The sequence below is a fragment of the Salvelinus fontinalis genome, chromosome 9, assembly GCF_029448725.1.
Source record: "Salvelinus fontinalis isolate EN_2023a chromosome 9, ASM2944872v1, whole genome shotgun sequence".
In the NCBI taxonomy this organism is placed as follows: Eukaryota; Metazoa; Chordata; class Actinopteri; order Salmoniformes; family Salmonidae; genus Salvelinus; species Salvelinus fontinalis.
Genome location: NC_074673.1, coordinates 23,717,361 through 23,735,376, shown reverse-complemented (window position 1 = coordinate 23,735,376; position 18,016 = coordinate 23,717,361). Strand labels below are relative to the sequence as shown.

The following is an 18,016-nucleotide window of genomic DNA, read 5'->3' as shown; positions in this document are numbered from 1 at the left end:
GTTTCAATTTTGTCTCTGAGTGAAACATAAGTCATTTGACAGCACTTTCCCTGAGCAAGAAGAAGATTGCAAGATGTGTATGCTCGCTTCAACGCTCTGCCTATATATGGTCACGCCACCTATGACCCGAAACACACTTCATTCGTCTTCCTCTGGGTGTCATGAAGACGTCAGAGGAGAAATTTTTTGTTTATCTTGTACTGACGTGAAATAAGACCTATTTCTTTAGCGTGACCGACAACTTCCGGTTCTCTGAAACGCTCGTTTTAGAGGTGCAATTGTCTTTTGTTATGCTGCCGTTACGGATGAAAACTATCTCCGTCTCGAAGTTTGTTTGATACATGTGACCATATCATCTTAATGTATGTTTTTTCAATATAGTTTAATCAGATTATTTGAATTTTTTCGGGAGTTTTGCCATGTTCCGTTCTGTGAGTTTTTTAACTTTGGACAGAACCGTGCTAGTCGACCAGTACCTATGCTAAATGAAGAGGGAAAGTTGCCATTGTGAATGGATTGAACGACTCATCAGGACTAAGGACACCTTTATCAACATTCTGATGAAAGATCAGCAATAGTAAGACCCAATTTACGATGTTATTTCATATATCTGTCGTGCATGTGAACTGGTCGGGCGCGCCCAGCTGGTTCTGGCTGGCGTGGCTATGCTAATTTAGCGCTACATTTTGTTTTCGCTATAAAACATTTAATAAATCTGAAATATTGTTTGGATTCACCAGATGTTGGGCTTTCAATATCTGTACGCTGTGTATTTTTTCTGAAATGTTTTAAGACAAGTAATTAGTTATATGACGTTGGTCTCTGTAATTGTTCTGGCTGCATCAGCACTATATCAGATTGCAGCTGCAATGTAGAACTGTGATTTATACCTGAAAAATGCACATTTAAAAAAAAAAACTATGCTATACCATAAATATGTTATCAGACTGTCATCTTATGAATTTGTTTCTTGGTTTGTGGCTATATATATTTTCATTTAGTCGAATTAGTGATATCTACTGACGCAGGAAAAAACTGTTGGAGTAAAAAAATGGTGTCTTTTGCTAACGTGTTTAGCTAATAGATTTACATATTGTGTCTTCCCTGTAAAACATTTTAAAAATCTGAAATGGTGGCTTTATTCACAAGATCTGTGTCTTTCATTGGGTGTCTTGGACTTGTGATTTAATGATATTTAGATGCTACTATTTAATTGTGACGCTATGCTAGCGATGCTAATCAGTGTGGGGGGGGTGGGGGGTGCTCCCGAATCCGGGTTAGGTACTCGGTAGAGGTAACAGCCGATAAGACAGCTAACGATTAGCGGGCCCCAGATGAGCGTTCAGGTAACGTCGCGACGGAGGTGCCAGTTGGATAACTCCCTCGGGCAGATAACGTCGGCAGTCAATCATGAAGGCCTGGTGGGGCTCCGTATCTGCAGCAAAAAAAACCCAGGTCCGGATAGGTGACTGTAGCCCAGGAATGGCTGATGGAACTCCTCAGCTGGCTAGCTCCGGAATAGTTTAAGTTTGCTCCGGGATCGACGTAAGCCAATAGTCACACGGTTTGCAGCTAGCTAGCTGCGAAATCAAGGTGCAAATGTCCAGAGCCTGCGGCTGAAATCCGGGTAAACTGAGAGAAAAAAAAAAAAAGGCCCGGTATGCTCCGGTCCGAGTCGCATTGCACAAAAGTGCCGGTAGATTATCGAGCTAAAGGAATAGCTGATGACCACAAAACGTGGGCAGCTGAAACACCAAAGCTAGCCAGCAAGCCGGCTAACTTCTGGGCAGCTTCAGATTAGCTTTCGGCTAGCTTTCGGCTGACTTCTGGTTAGCTTTCTGGCTAACTTCTGATTATCCCCTGGTTAGCTTCCACTGTGGATTTTCAGATTTGAGGTAAATAATACTTTTTTTGTTGTAATTGGTGAGGCGGGTTGCAGGAAAGCTTTTGTAGTTGAGTTCTTGGATAATAAAAAAATATAAAAGATATGCGAAGAAGGTGTAAATATATATATACAGGACAAGACAGTACGAGGAAAAAAAATGATGTCTGAACTGCTAAGCCATCTTGGCTTTCTTTTAAAAAAAATGTTACTGAATTGGGAAAAAAGCTCAAATTCAAGATAGGATTCCTTTAAAGAAACAGGGCTTGTCTGTCCTCTGTAAATAGAAAATTGTGCAGGCTACTTTTATGTCCGTTTTAGATTATGGTGATATTATCTATATGCATGCATCGGCAAACACATTAAAACCACTGGATGCTATTTACCATTGTGCACTCAGGTTTATCACGGGTGATAGTTACAGAACTCATCACTGTATCCTATATCAACATGTGGGTTGGGTCTCTCTATCTGTGAGGCGAGAGCAACATGCTCTCTTGTTTATTTATAAAGCACTTCTTTTAAAACTACCTCCATATATATCATCATTAATTTCCACAAGATGTACTAATTTTAAAACCAGATCACAGATGTGGATTACATTAGAGACTCCTGCGGTCTCCACGGAGTTGGGTAGGACTGCCTTCAGTTCCTTTGCACCTTATTTATGGAACAAACTGCAGATCCAACTTAAGTTAGACACTCTGGTGTCCCTTGCCCATTTTAAAATGTTTATGGAGGATCAATATGATGTTGTCTGTGATTGTTTCTGTTGAATTGTGTATGTTTTGAAATGTTCTTGTCTGTATGTCTAAAACTGTACATGTCAACATGTTTACACAGGGCACAGCCGTAAAAGAGATCCAGGTCTCAGTCTGTTTTCCCTGTTAAAATAAAGATAAAAAAAAAAAAAAAAAAAAAAGTTTACTAATAAAATGGGCGGATGGTGAAGTAGACATACTTGGTATTCATATCTCAAAAAATATAAATGAACTCATCACAATCAATTTCAATAGAAAGTTAGCAAAAATAAATAAGATTCTGCAACCATGGAGAGGTAGACACTTGTCTATTTATGGATAAATCACCTTGATTAAATCTTTGGTCCTATCACAGTTTACTGACGATGCCAACTCCAGACAATGCGTTTTTTAAATCATATGAGCAAAAATATTTCATTTAATTTGGAATGCTAAGCCAGACAAAATTAAATGTGCCTATTTATATAATGAATACCAGTTTGGGGGGAAAAAATGATTAAATATTAAAAATTTAAACATCTCACTCACTAAAAGCTTTACTCATACATACGTTATACTTAAACACAAAATGGTTCTCCAGTAGATTATTAAGAAAGGCTCATACTTTGTTCAAAACTGGCCTTTTTGCCTTTATACAGACTACGACTTCTCATTTCTGACTAATTGAAAATTACATTTTGTTTAAAGTATCGCCCTTTCTTAAACAAGCCATACAAAGCTGGTTACAATTTCAGTTTTATCCTCCAGAAAAGAAAGAACAAATATTATGGTTAAACTCAAATATACTAATTAATAATAAAACATCCTTTTTTGATTTTTGTGTGTGAACATTTTATTATATTTATTAATGATATTATCAATAGAAACGATGGCGTTATGTCACATATGCAGCTATCGGAAATATATGGGAATGTTTGCTCAATCCAGACTTAGAACCTACTGATTGCAGCATTACCACAAAAATAGAGGATGCAAGTGGAAGAAGGTGTCACGTTCCTGACCTATTTATGTTAGTTGTTATGTGTGTTAGTTGGTCAGGACGTGAGGTTGGGTGGGCATTCTATGTTTTCTGTTTCTGTGTTGGTTTTGGGTTACCTGGTATGGCTCTTAATTAGAGGCAGGTGTTTGGCGTTCCTCTAATTAAGAGTCATATTTAGGTAGGCGTTGTCACAGTGTTCGTTGTGGGTGATTGTCTCCTGTGTCTGTGTTATGTCTTACACCATACGGGATTGTTTCGGTTGTTCGTTTCGTTTCGGTTTATGTAGTCTGTTCCTGTGTCAGCGTGCTTCGTGTATATGTAAGTTCGTTTGTTCAGGTCTGTCTACATCGTTTTGTTATTTTGTTAGTTATATCCAGTATAGTTCGTTTTCGTCTTTGTCTATTTTGTTTATTTAATAAATCATTATGTGTTCAAACTTCGCTGCGCCTTGGTTCCCTCAATACTCCTCCTTTTCCGAAAATGGAGAGGAGGAGGAACGCCGTTACAGAATCACCCACCACTCCAGAGCCAAGCAGCGGAGTCAACGGAGAAAGGGACAGGATAAGAAGGAGCAATGGACATGGGACGATGTTTTGGACGGAAAGGGTTGCTACACTTGGGAGGAGATCCTGGCTGGGAGGGATCGCCTCCCATGGGAACAGCTGGAGGCACTGAGGAGAGCAGAGGCTACCGGGGAGAGGAACCGGAGCTATGAGGGAACGCGTCTGGCACGGAAGCCAAAAAAGCCCGTAAGTAATTCCCAAAAATTTCTTGGGGGGGGGCTAGGAGGTAGTGGGCCAAGGGCAGGTAGGAGACCTGCGCCCACTTCCCAGGCTTACCGTGGAGAGCGGGAGTACGGGCAGGCGCCGTGTTACGCAGTAGAGCGCACGGTGTCTCCTGTACGAGTGCATAGCCCAGTGCGGGTTATTCCACCTCCCCGCACTGGTAGGGCTAGATTGGGTATTGAGCCAGGTGTCATGAGGCCGGCTCAACGCGTCTGGTCTCCAGTGCGTCTCCTCGGGCCGGCATACATGGCACCTGCCTTACGCATGGTTTCCCCGGTTCGCCTACATAGCCCGGTGCGGGTTATTCCACCTCCCCGCACTGGTCGGGCAACCGGGAGTATTCAACCAGGTAAGGTTGGGCAAGCTCAATGCTCAAGAGTGCCAGTACGCCTCCACGGTCCGGTATTTCCGGCACCACCTCCCCGCCCCAGCCTAGTACCTACAGTGTCTACACTACGCACTAGGCTACCAGTGCGTATCCTGAGCCCTGTTCCTCCTCCACGCACTCTCCCTGTAGTGCGTGTATCTAGCCCGGTGCCTCCAGTTCCGGCCCCACGCACTAAGCTACCAGTGCGTCTCCAGAGCCCTGAACACACTGTATCTTCTCCCCCTACTAATCCTGATGTGCTTGTCCTCAGCCCGGTGTCACCAGTGCCGGTACCTCGCATCAGGGATAGAGTAGGCTTTGAGAGTACAGTGTGCCCTGTCCCTGCTCCCCGCACTAGTAGGAAGGTGCTTATCCTTAGCCCGGTGCCTCCAGTTCCGGCACCACGCACCAGGTCTACAGTGCACCGTATCCGGCCAGAGCCATCCGTCTCCCCAGCGCCATCTGAGCCATCCGTCTCCCCAGCGCCATCTGAGCCATCCGTCTCCCCAGCGCCATCTGAGCCATCCGTCTCCCCAGCGCCGTCTGAGCCATCCGTCTGCCAGGAGCCTGCAAAGCCGCCCGTCTGCCATGAGCCTGCAAAGCCGCCCGTCTGCCATGAGCCTACAGAGCCATCCGCCAGACAGGAGCCGCTAGAGCCGTCAGCCAGACAGGAGCCGCTAGAGCCGTCAGCCAGACAGGATCTGCCAGAGCCGCCAACCAGACAGGATCTGCCAGAGCCGCCAACCAGACAGGATCTGCCAGAGCCGCCAACCAGACAGGATCTGCCAGAGCCGCCAACCAGACAGGATCTGCCAGAGCCGCCAACCAGACAGGATCTGCCAGAGCCGCCAGCGAGCCATGAGCAGCCAGAGCCGTCAGAGAGCCATGAGCAGCCAGAGCCGTCAGAGAGCCATGAGCAGCCAGAGCCGTCAGAGAGCCATGAGCAGCCAGAGCCGTCAGAGAGCCATGAGCAGCCAGAGCCGTCAGAGCGCCATGAGCGTCGAGAGCCGTCAGCCTGCCATGAGCGTCGAGAGCCGTCAGCCTGCCATGAGCGTCGAGAGCCGTCAGCCTGCCATGAGCGTCGAGAGCCGTCAGCCTGCCATGAGCGTCGAGAGCCGTCAGCCTGCCATGAGCGTCGAGAGCCGTCAGCCTGCCATGAGCGTCGAGAGCCGTCAGCCTGCCATGAGCGTCGAGAGCCGTCAGCCAGCCATGAGCGTCGAGATTCGTCAGTCAGCCATGAGCTGCCCTTTAGCCTGAAACGGCTAGATACCCAGAACTGCCCATCAGTCCAGAGCTGTCTCTCTGTCCGGAGCTGCCTTTCAGTCCGGAGTTGCCCCTCTATCCTGATCTCCCTCTCTATCTTGATCTACCTCTATATTCTTATCTATCCCTCTGTCTTGATTTATCTCTCTGTCCCGGTGCTGTCCTTATTAGGTATGTTATTAAGAGGATTTTGTGGGGGAGAAAAGAGGGTGGACATTCTTGGAGGGAGGAAGCTAGGATGGATTATGGTGGGGACCGCGCCCGGAGCCTGAGCCACCACCGTGGTTAGATGCCCACCCAGACCCTCCCCTAGACTTTGTGCTGGTGCGTCCGGAGTTCGCACCTTGTGGGGGGGGTAATGTCACGTTCCTGACCTATTTATGTTAGTTGTTATGTGTGTTAGTTGGTCAGGACGTGAGGTTGGGTGGGCATTCTATGTTTTCTGTTTCTGTGTTGGTTTTGGGTTACCTGGTATGGCTCTTAATTAGAGGCAGGTGTTTGGCGTTCCTCTAATTAAGAGTCATATTTAGGTAGGCGTTGTCACAGTGTTCGTTGTGGGTGATTGTCTCCTGTGTCTGTGTTATGTCTTACACCATACGGGATTGTTTCGGTTGTTCGTTTCGTTTCGGTTTATGTAGTCTGTTCCTGTGTCAGCGTGCTTCGTGTATATGTAAGTTCGTTTGTTCAGGTCTGTCTACATCGTTTTGTTATTTTGTTAGTTATATCCAGTATAGTTCGTTTTCGTCTTTGTCTATTTTGTTTATTTAATAAATCATTATGTTTTCAAACTTCGCTGCGCCTTGGTTCCCTCAATACTCCTCCTTTTCCGAAAATGGAGAGGAGGAGGAACGCCGTTACAGAAGGTAGGGAACTTGTTTGTCTGCCATATATTAAAGATACAAATTGTATGAAAATAATTGGCATAAATATACAAATATACCAGTTTAATTTGAGGACAACATTTTTTGACAGCTGCACCATACAGGTGGCAAAATAAATGGGAAGAGATTTTCGATGTACCGATTCCATGGCACATGGTTAATGAACTGATACAAAAAAGCAACACTTGATTCGACACTTGAGTTTTTCAATTTAAATTATTATACAACATTCTTGCCACCAACAGGATGCTATATATATGGGGCATACAACAGTCTCATCTCTGTATATTTTGCTGCGAAGAGACAGAATCACTAGATCATTTATTCTGGTATTGCCCCTATGTACCTTGTTTCTGGTCACAGGTTCAGGAATGGTTAAAAAATCACAACATCCACTTCAAATTAACTTTACAAATAGCAGTGTTAGGTGATTTTATATAATAATACTTGTAGAAAAGGTTTTCATCTTTAGTTCACAATCTGTGGATACTATACGATTAGAAATGTTCAGAATGTATGTAAAACATCACAGCACATTTAAAAAATATATGGCACATGGAAACCAAACGAGGGTGGTCTATGGTGATAGGTGGGATGGGCTGAGTGTGGCTGAGGGGTGGCATTAAAGAGCTGATGTTCGGTAATGTATTATTGTTATCTGATTGTTGTATATAAAAGTATCATGTATGTAAAATGTATGTATATGTAGCAGAAAAGCTGTAAAAAACCCCAAAAGATATGTGTTCCCCGAATGAATAGGTTAATAAAAAAATATATAAAAAAATAGAAACATTAAAAAGTACCTAAAAAGTAGTAATGCTAAAGTTATGCATGATGAGATTTGAACTTGCAACCTTTGGGTTGCTAGAGGTTCGCTTTATACGCCCTCCCAACCACCCTACTTTTTTTTTGCCTTTAGCTTAAGTTTGTTTTACGTAACCATACGAAACGTAACATATTATACTAAATGGAGTGTCGTCCTAGGAGGAACGAAAAGGTGGTGGAAAAGAGGAAAATGGAAGGAAAGTTGTGAGAGAGGAGAGGAGGAAAAAAGGGGGACAGAGCGTAGTTTAGAGTGTTGTGTCACTTGTCAGAGGCAGAGTTAATCACCTCAGAGTGACACAGTGACACAGCCAGACTGAGAGGTGTATGTTCATTCACCTGCAGCAGCCCTCTGGTGTGTTTGGGAGGAAAGTGGAGAAAGCGTTTAGTTGCAGGACTGTTTAAGTTAGTTGTGGTCCCTATATTGGACTGTTTGTCAGTATATTAGTCACTATTAAGCTAAAAACTCACCAGAAGCGGGTGGGCGTAGCAAGCAGAGCGAGGCGGGTGGAAAGGACGGGACAGGCAGAGCAGTGACTGTATGCTAGTAGGATAGTCCATATCTCCAATTATCTTTGCTGATAGTGATGTTGTGTTTCCATAAGCATTTTGCTACACCCGCAATAACATCTGCTAAACATGTGTATGTGACCAATAAAATTAGATTTGATAAGTGGATGAATTGGTCTAATTTAGCATGTATGCTAAAGCTTCAAACCTTAACTACCTCTTCCAATTCAAATGAGCTTGAAAGAAAGTGAATGATAACATGATTTCTATTGTTTTGTGTGACTACAGTGGCAGCGATAAATTGGCATAGCGTCGTCCGGGTTAGGGAGGGTTTGGCCGGTAGGGATATCCTTGTCTCAGTATGTAAAATGTAATGAAATGTAAAAAAAAATGTAATAAAATGTATGCACTCTACTGTAAGTCGCTCTGGATAAGAGCGTCTGCTAAATGACAAAAAATGTAAAACGCAAAAATAGAGACACGCTCTAATTGAGCGAGGCATCAAAGCGGGCAACCCGCCCGCCCGCCCTGCTTCGGGTTGGGTCATTATAATTCTAAACAATGCATTCTAAAATAAATAATATACATGCTTGCCTTCGGTGAGTTTAGGCTATTAGCTTGGTATGAATCAATGTCTGTTTCATGTGGAGGTTTACTCTGCTGTAGGTATGAGTGTGTTTGTGTGTCAGTGTCAATCTGTTTCTATGAGGTTTCCTCTGATGTGGGTTTTAGTGATTCTAGAGGTGTGTGCATGTGTGTATGTGTATCAGAGGTACTTGCTAAAGGTTTCTGGTTAAGGTTGCCGTTACTGTGGGTGTGTGGGTGGATCATTATTCCAAATTATTAGGAGACTGTTTTATGTTGTGCTTTTGTGCTTTGTTGTATGTGATGAAGAGATCCTCCTGGATCTCGAGGGATTGCTAATGATGCCTCACGATCTGTTTCTCAATGGGGTTTCCGGAGCTGAAAATATGTGACGAGTGTAGGTGTGAAGGTGGGAGTGTGTATGTGTGTGTGTGTATCAGTGGTACTTACTATCTGTTTCTTGTTGTGGCTGCCAAAGCTGATGTCACGTCCTGACCATAGTAAGCTGTTTATTCTCTATGTTGGTTGGGGCGTGATAGTGACTAAGGTGGGTCATCTAGGTTTTTTGTATGTCTACGTTGGACTGATATGGTTCCCAATCAGAGACAGCTGTTTATCGTTGTCTCTGATTGGGGATCATATTTAGGTAGCCATTTCCTCATTTGTGTTTGTGGGATCTTGTCTACATTTAGTTGCCTGAGTGCAGAACAGTAGTGTCTGGTTTGGTCTGGTTTGGTCTGGTTTGGTTTGGTCTGGTTTGGTCTGGTTTGGTCTGGTCTGGTTTGGTTTGGTTTGGTTGTCTGTTGTTTTTGTTCAGTGAGTTTCGGTTTATAAAAATTATGTGGAACTCTACGCACGCTGCGCCTTGGTCTACTTATTACGACGAGCGTGACAGCTGAAGAACATGGTGAAGGTAGGTCTGTGTGTGTGTGTGTGTGTTTATCGGGGTGTCTCAGGAGGAGTTCGGATATGCAAAGCACCCATCAAATTGTTATTATTATTACTCACTATCTGTTTCTCGTTGGGGTTTCCAGAGCTGAAGGTGGTGGCGAGGGTGGAGGAGCAGGCCTCGCTGTACCAGGGTACCATGCCATACTGGGTGGTGCTGCTGATGGATAGGGTGTAGATGCTGTTGGTGTAACCATCACAGTTACAGCTGTCCTTCTCACGACCACCATTCCCCGATGCCCACACAAAGATGGAGCCCAGCCCGCCTCGGCCCTGGAAATGTACACATATAGGCAAGGGTGACAAACAGGCTTCTAGAACACACACAAGAACAGATAACACACATACACATATTTAGACAAACATACAGTACACACAGGCATAGATAGCACACCCACACATTCAAGTGTGTGTATGTGGAGAGATGAATAGAGATGGAGTTTTTGTGTGTGTGTGTGCATGCGTGGATGCATTTGTGTGAGTTTCCGTTTGAGACTGATAGTATGAAATATTGCACCAGACAAGAATCTTTTCCCCCATTCCGTAAAAGCCTTGACATCCCTTCCCTCCCTATGATACTGTATGTTATTGTATTTCTGCTGACAAACACTGTACTGCTGCTGGCATACAGTGCATTTGGAAAGTATTAAGACCCCTTGACTTTTTCAAAATTTTGTGACATTACAGCATTACTCTAAAATGTATTAAATTGTCCCCTCCCATCAATCTACACACAATACTACATAACGACAAGGCAAAAACTTTTTTTTTTTTTTTTAATTTTGCAAATGTATAAAAAAATGTAAAACTGAAATATCACATTTACATAGGAATTCAGACCCTTTACTCAGTACTTTGTTGAAGTACCTTTGGCAGTGATTACAGTCTCGAGTCTTCTTGGGTATGACGCTACAAGCTTGGCACACCTGTATTTGGGGAGTTTCTCCCATTCTTCTCTCCAGATCCTCTCAAGCTCTGTCAGGTTGGATAGGGAGCTTCGCTGCACAGCTATTTACAGGTCTCTCCAGAGATTTTGGATCTGGTTCAAGTCCTGGCTCTGGCTGGCTCAAGGATATCCAGAGACTTGTCCCGAAGCCACTCCTGCGTTGTCTTGTGTGCTGTCCTGTTGGAAGGTGAACCTTCGCCCCAGTCTGAGGTCCTGAGTGCTCTGGAGCAGGTTTTCATCAAGGATCTCTCTGTACTTTGCTCCATTCATCTTTCCCTCGATCCTGACTAGTCTCACAGTCTCTGCCGCTGAAAAAAATCCCCACAGCATGATGCTGCCACCACGATGCTTCACCGTAGGGATGGTGTCAGGTTTCCTTCAGATGTGACGCTTGTCATGTGCTTTTTACTGAGGAGTGGACTGATTGGTGGAGTGCTGGAGATGGGTGTCCTTCTGGAAGGTTCTCCCATCTCCACAGAGGAACTCTGGAGCTCTGTCAGTGACCATCGGGGTCTTGGTCACCCCCCTGACCAAGGCCCTTCTCCCCCGTTTGCTCAGTTTGGCCGGGCTCTAGGAAGAGTCTTGGTGGTTCCAAACTTCAAGCATGATGAAGCAACTGTGTTTTTGGGTACCTTCAATGCTGAAGAATGTTTTAGTACCCATCCCCAGATCTCTGCCTCGACACAATCCTGTCTCGGAGCTCTACAGATAATTCCTTCAACCACATGGCTTGGTTTTTGCTAATGAATACATATGTAAGTTGTATTTATTTTACTAGGCAAGTCAGCTAAGAACAAATTCTTATTTTCAATGACGGCCTAGGAACAGTGGGTTAACTGCCTTGTTCACGAGCAGAACGACAGATTTTTACCTTGTCAGCCCGGGGATTTGATCTTGCAACCTTTCGGTTACTAGTCCAACGCAGGCTACCTGCCGCTACCTAAGGTAATTCTGTTTTTTATTTGTCATTGTAGGGTATTGTGTGTAATTTAATCAATTTTAGAATAAGGCTGAAATGAAATAAAATGTGGAAAAAGTCTAGGGGCCTGAATACTTTCCGAATGCACTGTAATTCATAAACAATGGCAGGCTATTTACTGCTGTGGAAAAGCCAGTTAATAAAAATAATCACTTTATTACTGAATATACAGTTAGTTGACTGTGATTTGTTAGACAGATACACGAGGGCATCATTGTACTGGGAGGAGCAGCATCATGATACAGTATAATATTATCTACTGAATACACTTATATCCACCTCTTCTCCATCTTTCATCTCCATAAAGATACCATTAGTCACAACTAAATGAAACAGATTAATTGGGCCTTTCCATCACAACAGGCGGTAAGCATATCTCAATAAAGATACACTTTGAAGCTTTTTTTCTTTTCATAACCAAATATGAGAGGAGGTATACTGAGGAGAAGATATCATTTGGAGGGAGAGGGAGAGAGAAGGGAGATAGATAGAGAGAAAATGAAGTGGAGAAAGACAACATTCAATAATGAAAAGGATATGAGCAGAGTGGCACAGTTGGACAGATATGGAGAAATAGAGGGATTGATTGAAAATGTGAAAAAGGTTGCATAAAAGAGCAGGGGAGAGAGCGAGATGAAGGGAGGGATAGAGGGGCTAGATAGGCACACACTCTACCTCACACTGCATTGTGCCTCAATTCCAGCTGAGACTGAGATGAGAAGCAGTGGAGGTGGGGTGGGAGTGCCAGCGACATGAACAAAACAAATCATATCTCACACAAGCACATGCACACACACACACACGACACTGCTTAGGGAACGCAGCCACAGTCTTTATGGATTTAAAGTAGTGCTGTGAGAATGTTATTTCCTAATCCCTGTCCTCTGTGGAGGGTTTGGCCCAGCATGACTCCGTGGGACTGTCCTGCTCACCGCTGGATGGGCATTTAAAAGGCCAACAGCCCTCACAATCCCTATTTTATTCTCACCACTGATGCATTGCTTGTTTTCTTAAGGAATAAATCAACAGGTATTCCTAATCTTTCCGGGAATTCTTTCAGTAAAACTAATAATGTCCTGTTTTGCTGTAGGCATTTATTGTCTTTCCATCACTCTATTATCCTGTATGTTAGCGTTTTTCATAAAATTGTACTGGAGGCAGCTCTGCAGAGTGGTCACTAGCTGGCACAACCACAAATTCAAAACCTGACCTTAACCACACTGCTAACCCTAATGTCTAACCATAACTTCAAATTAGCAACAAAAAGTACATTTTTTCCCCATGAATTTTTACAATATAGCAAAGTATGGCTTTGCAGCTGGCCAATCTAAGACTCATAACAATAAGCGTCAACCTGCCATTAAACTAGTGTTAGATATGAGATTTATGCTATATGAATCATATGTCTTCCATTAAAACTCCCTCTCCCACATTTTTACAAAGATGGCTATTCGCTATTCCAGGGGTTCTCAAACCTTTTGGGACCGGGAACCCTTTTTGTGATAGCAAATTCATCAGGGACCCCTGCATAATCAGAACACAACTTGAGTGAGATAAAAATAGCATACAAGGAGTTCTTCTATAACTTTGGCAAGTGCATGGCCGGACGAACCAAGTCTCAGGCCCTGGAAGGATCATTTTGCAGTCTTCAAGCTAATTTCCTGCAATTCCACACATTTTGCCATGAGGTAGAAAGAAAGCTTAAATTACACTGCATTAAAACTTCTTCTTAATAGGGGGCGCTGTTTTCACTTTGGGAAAAAATTGTGCCCAAATTAAACGGCCTCGTACTCTGTTCTAGATCATACAATATGCATATTATTATTACTATTGGATAAACACTCTGAAGTTTCTAAAACTGTTTGAATTATATCTGTGAGTAAAACAGAACTCATTTGGCAGCAAACTTCCAAACAGGAAGTGAAAATTCTGAAAATGGGGCTCTGTGTCAGGGCCTGCCTATTCAACTGGCTTATATTTATGGATCTGTATGCACTTCATACGTCTTCCACTAGATGTCAACAGGCAGTAGAATGTTGAATGGGGTGTCTAGCTTGATGTAAGACCGAATGAGAGCTTTTGGAGTGACAGGTCCGCTCTTTTGTCAGTATTCAACTGCGCACCAGGGAACCTGACATTGTCTTCTGAAAAGCGTTAGGTATACACGACGAAATGCTCCGGCTCTGATTTTATTGGATACACATTGCCAGCAGCATACCACTCTGCATACCACTACTGGCTTGCTTCTGAAGCTAAGCAGGGTTGGTCCTGGTCAGTGCCTGGATGGGAGACCAGATGCTGCTGGAAGTGGTGTTGGAGGGCCAGTAGGAGGCACTCTTTCCTCTGGTCTAAAAAAATACCCCAATGCCCCAGAGCAGTGATTGGGGACACTGCCCTGTGTAGGGTGCCGTCTTTCGGATGGGACGTTAAACGGGTGTCCTGACTCTCTGAGGTCATTAAAGATCCCATGGCACTTATCGTAAGAGTAGGGGTGTTAACCCCGGTGTCCTGGCTAAATTCCCAATCTGGACCTCAAACCATCACGGTCACCTAATAATCCCCAGTTTACAATTGGCTCATTCATCCCCCTCCTCTCCCCTGTAACTATTCCCCAGGTCGTTGCTGCAAATGAGAACGTGTTCTCAGTCAACTTACCTGGTAAAATAACGGTAAAATAAATAAATAAATAAATAAAATATGAGAAGAACATCATAAAGTAGGATTTTCAACCAAGTTTGACCAGTTTATTCAACGTTTATTGGGAATTTTGGAATTTTTCGTTCCAGGCGCAAAGATTTCTTGGACATGTGCCCTCCACATGGCTAGCCAAAGTTGCTAATTCGACAGAAGAAATGGACATTCTAAAACAAAACAACGATTTATTCTGGAACTAGGACTCCTTGCACAACATTCTGATGGAAGATCAACAAAGGTAAGAAAATATTTATGATGTTATTTCGTATTTTTGTGGAATATGTTGGCTCCAACAAGGCGGAGAATTGTAGGGCGCTGTCTCACAATATTGCATGCTGTATGTTGTACTAAAGTTATTTAAAAAAATCTAACACAGCGGTTGCATTAAGAACCAGTGTATCTTTCATTTGCTGTACAACATGTATTTTTTAGTAAAGTTTATGATGAGTTTTTTGGTTAGATTAGGTGACTGTCCAAATATCTCCAGACAATTTGGTGCATTGTGGCTACGTATTCACAATGTGAAACCATGATTTGTACCTCTAAATATGCACATTTTCGAACAAAACATAAGTATATTGTATAACATGATGTTATAAGACTGTCATCTGATGAAGTTGTCCAAAGTTTAGTGATTAATTTTGTCTCTATTTGTGGGTTTTGTGAAAGCTATTTTGCCGGTGAATAAATGGCGTTGTGTGTTTGGCTATTGTGGTGAGCTAATATAAATATATATTGTGTTTTTGCTGTAAAACACTTAAAAAAATCGGAAATATTGGCTGGATTCACAAGATGTTTATCTTTCATTTGCTGTACAACATGTATTTTCCATAAATGTTTTATGATGAGTATTTATGTATTTCAAGTTGCTCTCTGTAATTATTCTGGCTGTTTCGGTGCTATTTGTGATGGTGGCTGCAATGTAAAACTACGATTTATATCTCTAAATATGCACATTTTCGAACAAAACATAAATGTATTGTATAACATGATGTTATAAGACTGTCATCTGATGAAGTTTTCAAAGGTTAGTGATTCATTTTATCTCTATTTGTGGGTTTTGTGAAAGCTCCTTATGAGGTGGAAACATGGTGAAAACATGGCGTTGTGTGTTTGGCTATTGTGGTGAGCTAATATAAATATATATTGTGTTTTCGCTGTAAAACATTTTAAAAATCGGAAATGATGGCTGGATTCACAAGATGTTTATCTTTCATTTGCTGTATTGGACTTGTGATTTCATGAAATTATATTATATGATATCCCTGTCGCGTTAGGCTAGGCTATGCTAGTCAGCTTTTTTGACGAGGAGGATCCCGGATCCGGGAGAGAGAAGCGGTAGAGGTTAAAAAAAATGGGGAATACAAGAATTATTGAGTTGAAATATTTATAATTGGTAGACTACTGTGAATACCAATATTCCTGTGAGCATCCCAGACCCATGTTGCCCAGAGTTAAGAACATAAATTGTAGATTAATAATATTACATTGTATTGTTTTACAACCTCTAAAGTTATTCCACAGATCCCTTGGCCAAAATGTGTTAATATGTTGTTGTTAGTAATATTCATTAAAGATTTGTTATATATTTTGATTTCTGGCCACGGACCCCACTTTGAGAACCCCTGCTCTATTCCCCTCCTGTCTAAATCCGACTATGCGTCAGCAATTTCTCTCCCATTTCTTCTCTCCCATTTGTCATTCCACCATTGTATTAATGGGTTTCTGTTAATGTCCCATGCTGACACATGAGGAATGGTCTCGTTAACCTCAGATGATTTGTCCAATCCATCTGGGGCTCACTCCATCAAACCCAATGAGCCTGCTCGGACTCAGAGGGCAGGGGAAGAAACTAGGCGAGGGGATTGTATGTGATTCTACGAGATGTGTATGATGTGTATGACATGAATATTGTATTGGGTGTTCTGGCCTGGAGTACCAGGTGTGACTATCATGTCAGGTGTACAGCGTGCTCTCTGCTAAGCCAATAACATAGACTCTCATTAAACCCATCAAATAAGATAGTTACAGTTCTGGCGTGACATGACAGTAATTCCTGCTGGTGCTCCAGGCCAGAACACGCTCTAGATCAAGTATGGCGGTTGCATCACTTGTCAGAGTTTTACTTTAGAAACACTTTATACTGGATATCATAATAGAAAACTTAATCATCTTCTAAGATAATTTGTGAGTATGTGTGTATAACGTAGAATTTGATACAGCAGTATGGTGAGTCCAAGACTAGTTTCCCCTCTGGGAAAATACAGTTGATCCTATCCTATCCTTTCTATGTGTGCTTCTTTGAAACAACATCTGGTAGGTATGTATCATGAACCATGTTTGCTCCAGTAATGACTGACCTCAGTGACTCCTCGGAGGAAGGCCTCCTTGGCTAGCTTGGCGGGGCCATCTACCGTCTTCCCATCATCCTCTGGGCCCCAGCTGGCGCTGTAGATGTGGATGTGCTGTGAGTTCAGGCTGAGGGAGTGGGCCTCCACCATGTCTGTCACCTCCCCGTCCAGCATACGCACACCTGAACACCCACGCGCGCACGCACACACACACACACACACACACACACACACACACACACACACACACACACACACACACACACACACACACACACACACACACACACACACACACACACACACACACACACACACACACACACACACACACACACACACACACACACACACACACAGATGGAGAGATAGAAAGAGTGGGGGGTGAAATCAGAGGGGAAATAAACTAAATAATACAGGCAGGGTGAGACAGAAAGGGAGAAAAAGGTGAAGGTGACAGAGAGAGAGACATCATGAGAGGAGAAGTAGCAGGGAACGGATCAAAATGTACAGAATGGTTACCTGGAGGAAAATGTGGGAGGGTTATGATTGTTCAATTTCAGTCAAGGGGAGAGTTTAGTATTTTTTAAATCTAGTCCAGGGGAGGGTCATGTCGTGTCAATATTTCTCAGTGTTTTAGAATTAGTTGTTTATTAGGCTATATATCGATGTGTGCCTGATGCCGCCCCTCATCTCTGATTCACCGCTGGGCACGCAATATCAATTGCGCCTATAGGCTATTTAATGTGGTCTCTATAAAATGATCCATAGCCTATTGACTATAGCCTACGAAGTGCATGCTCAGAGAAGCACAGAGCAAAATTATATTTCTAAAATAGCTGCTGGGATGGTGTAAATAAAACTAGGCTGCATTACACACTGCAATGGATATGCCAACCCTGAGCCCCGGCCTCCTCTGCTCTTGCTGATCAAAGATGTTTTGCTGTGCTGTGTAGGGCTACGGTGGCAGTTCAGGAGGAGAGTCAAAGGTTTCTTCCGAAAATTATTTTTGATTAGGCCTAGTCCAAAATCTTAAGCACAGACAAGCCAATAGGCTATGTTCTGTTCAGTTTGAGAAGGAGAGCATGAAGATGAGAAAGAGGACCGGAGGCCAACTTTGAAACACTATATATACAAAAGTATGTGGACACCCTTCAAATGAATGGATTCGGCTGTTTCAGCCACACCCATTGCTGACACATGTATAAAATCGAGCACATAGCATGCAATCTCCATAGACAAACATTGGCAGTAGAATGGCCT

At 43.1% G+C, this 18,016-nt stretch overlaps 1 protein-coding gene across 5 annotated transcripts in view; it reads right to left on the bottom strand.

Annotated features, from left to right (window-relative positions):
- The window catches only part of LOC129862280 (furin-like), a 269,061-nt gene that overhangs the window by 44,691 nt on the left and 206,354 nt on the right, over positions 1-18,016 (bottom strand). For all 5 annotated transcript variants that reach the window (XM_055933770.1, XM_055933773.1, XM_055933772.1 and 2 more), the window contains exons 8-9: positions 16,763-16,935; positions 9,844-10,056 (exon numbers count right to left, since the gene is read on the bottom strand). In XM_055933770.1, coding sequence (XP_055789745.1) covers positions 9,844-10,056; positions 16,763-16,935 — 386 coding nt within the window. The remainder of the gene's footprint in view (positions 1-9,843; positions 10,057-16,762; positions 16,936-18,016) is intronic.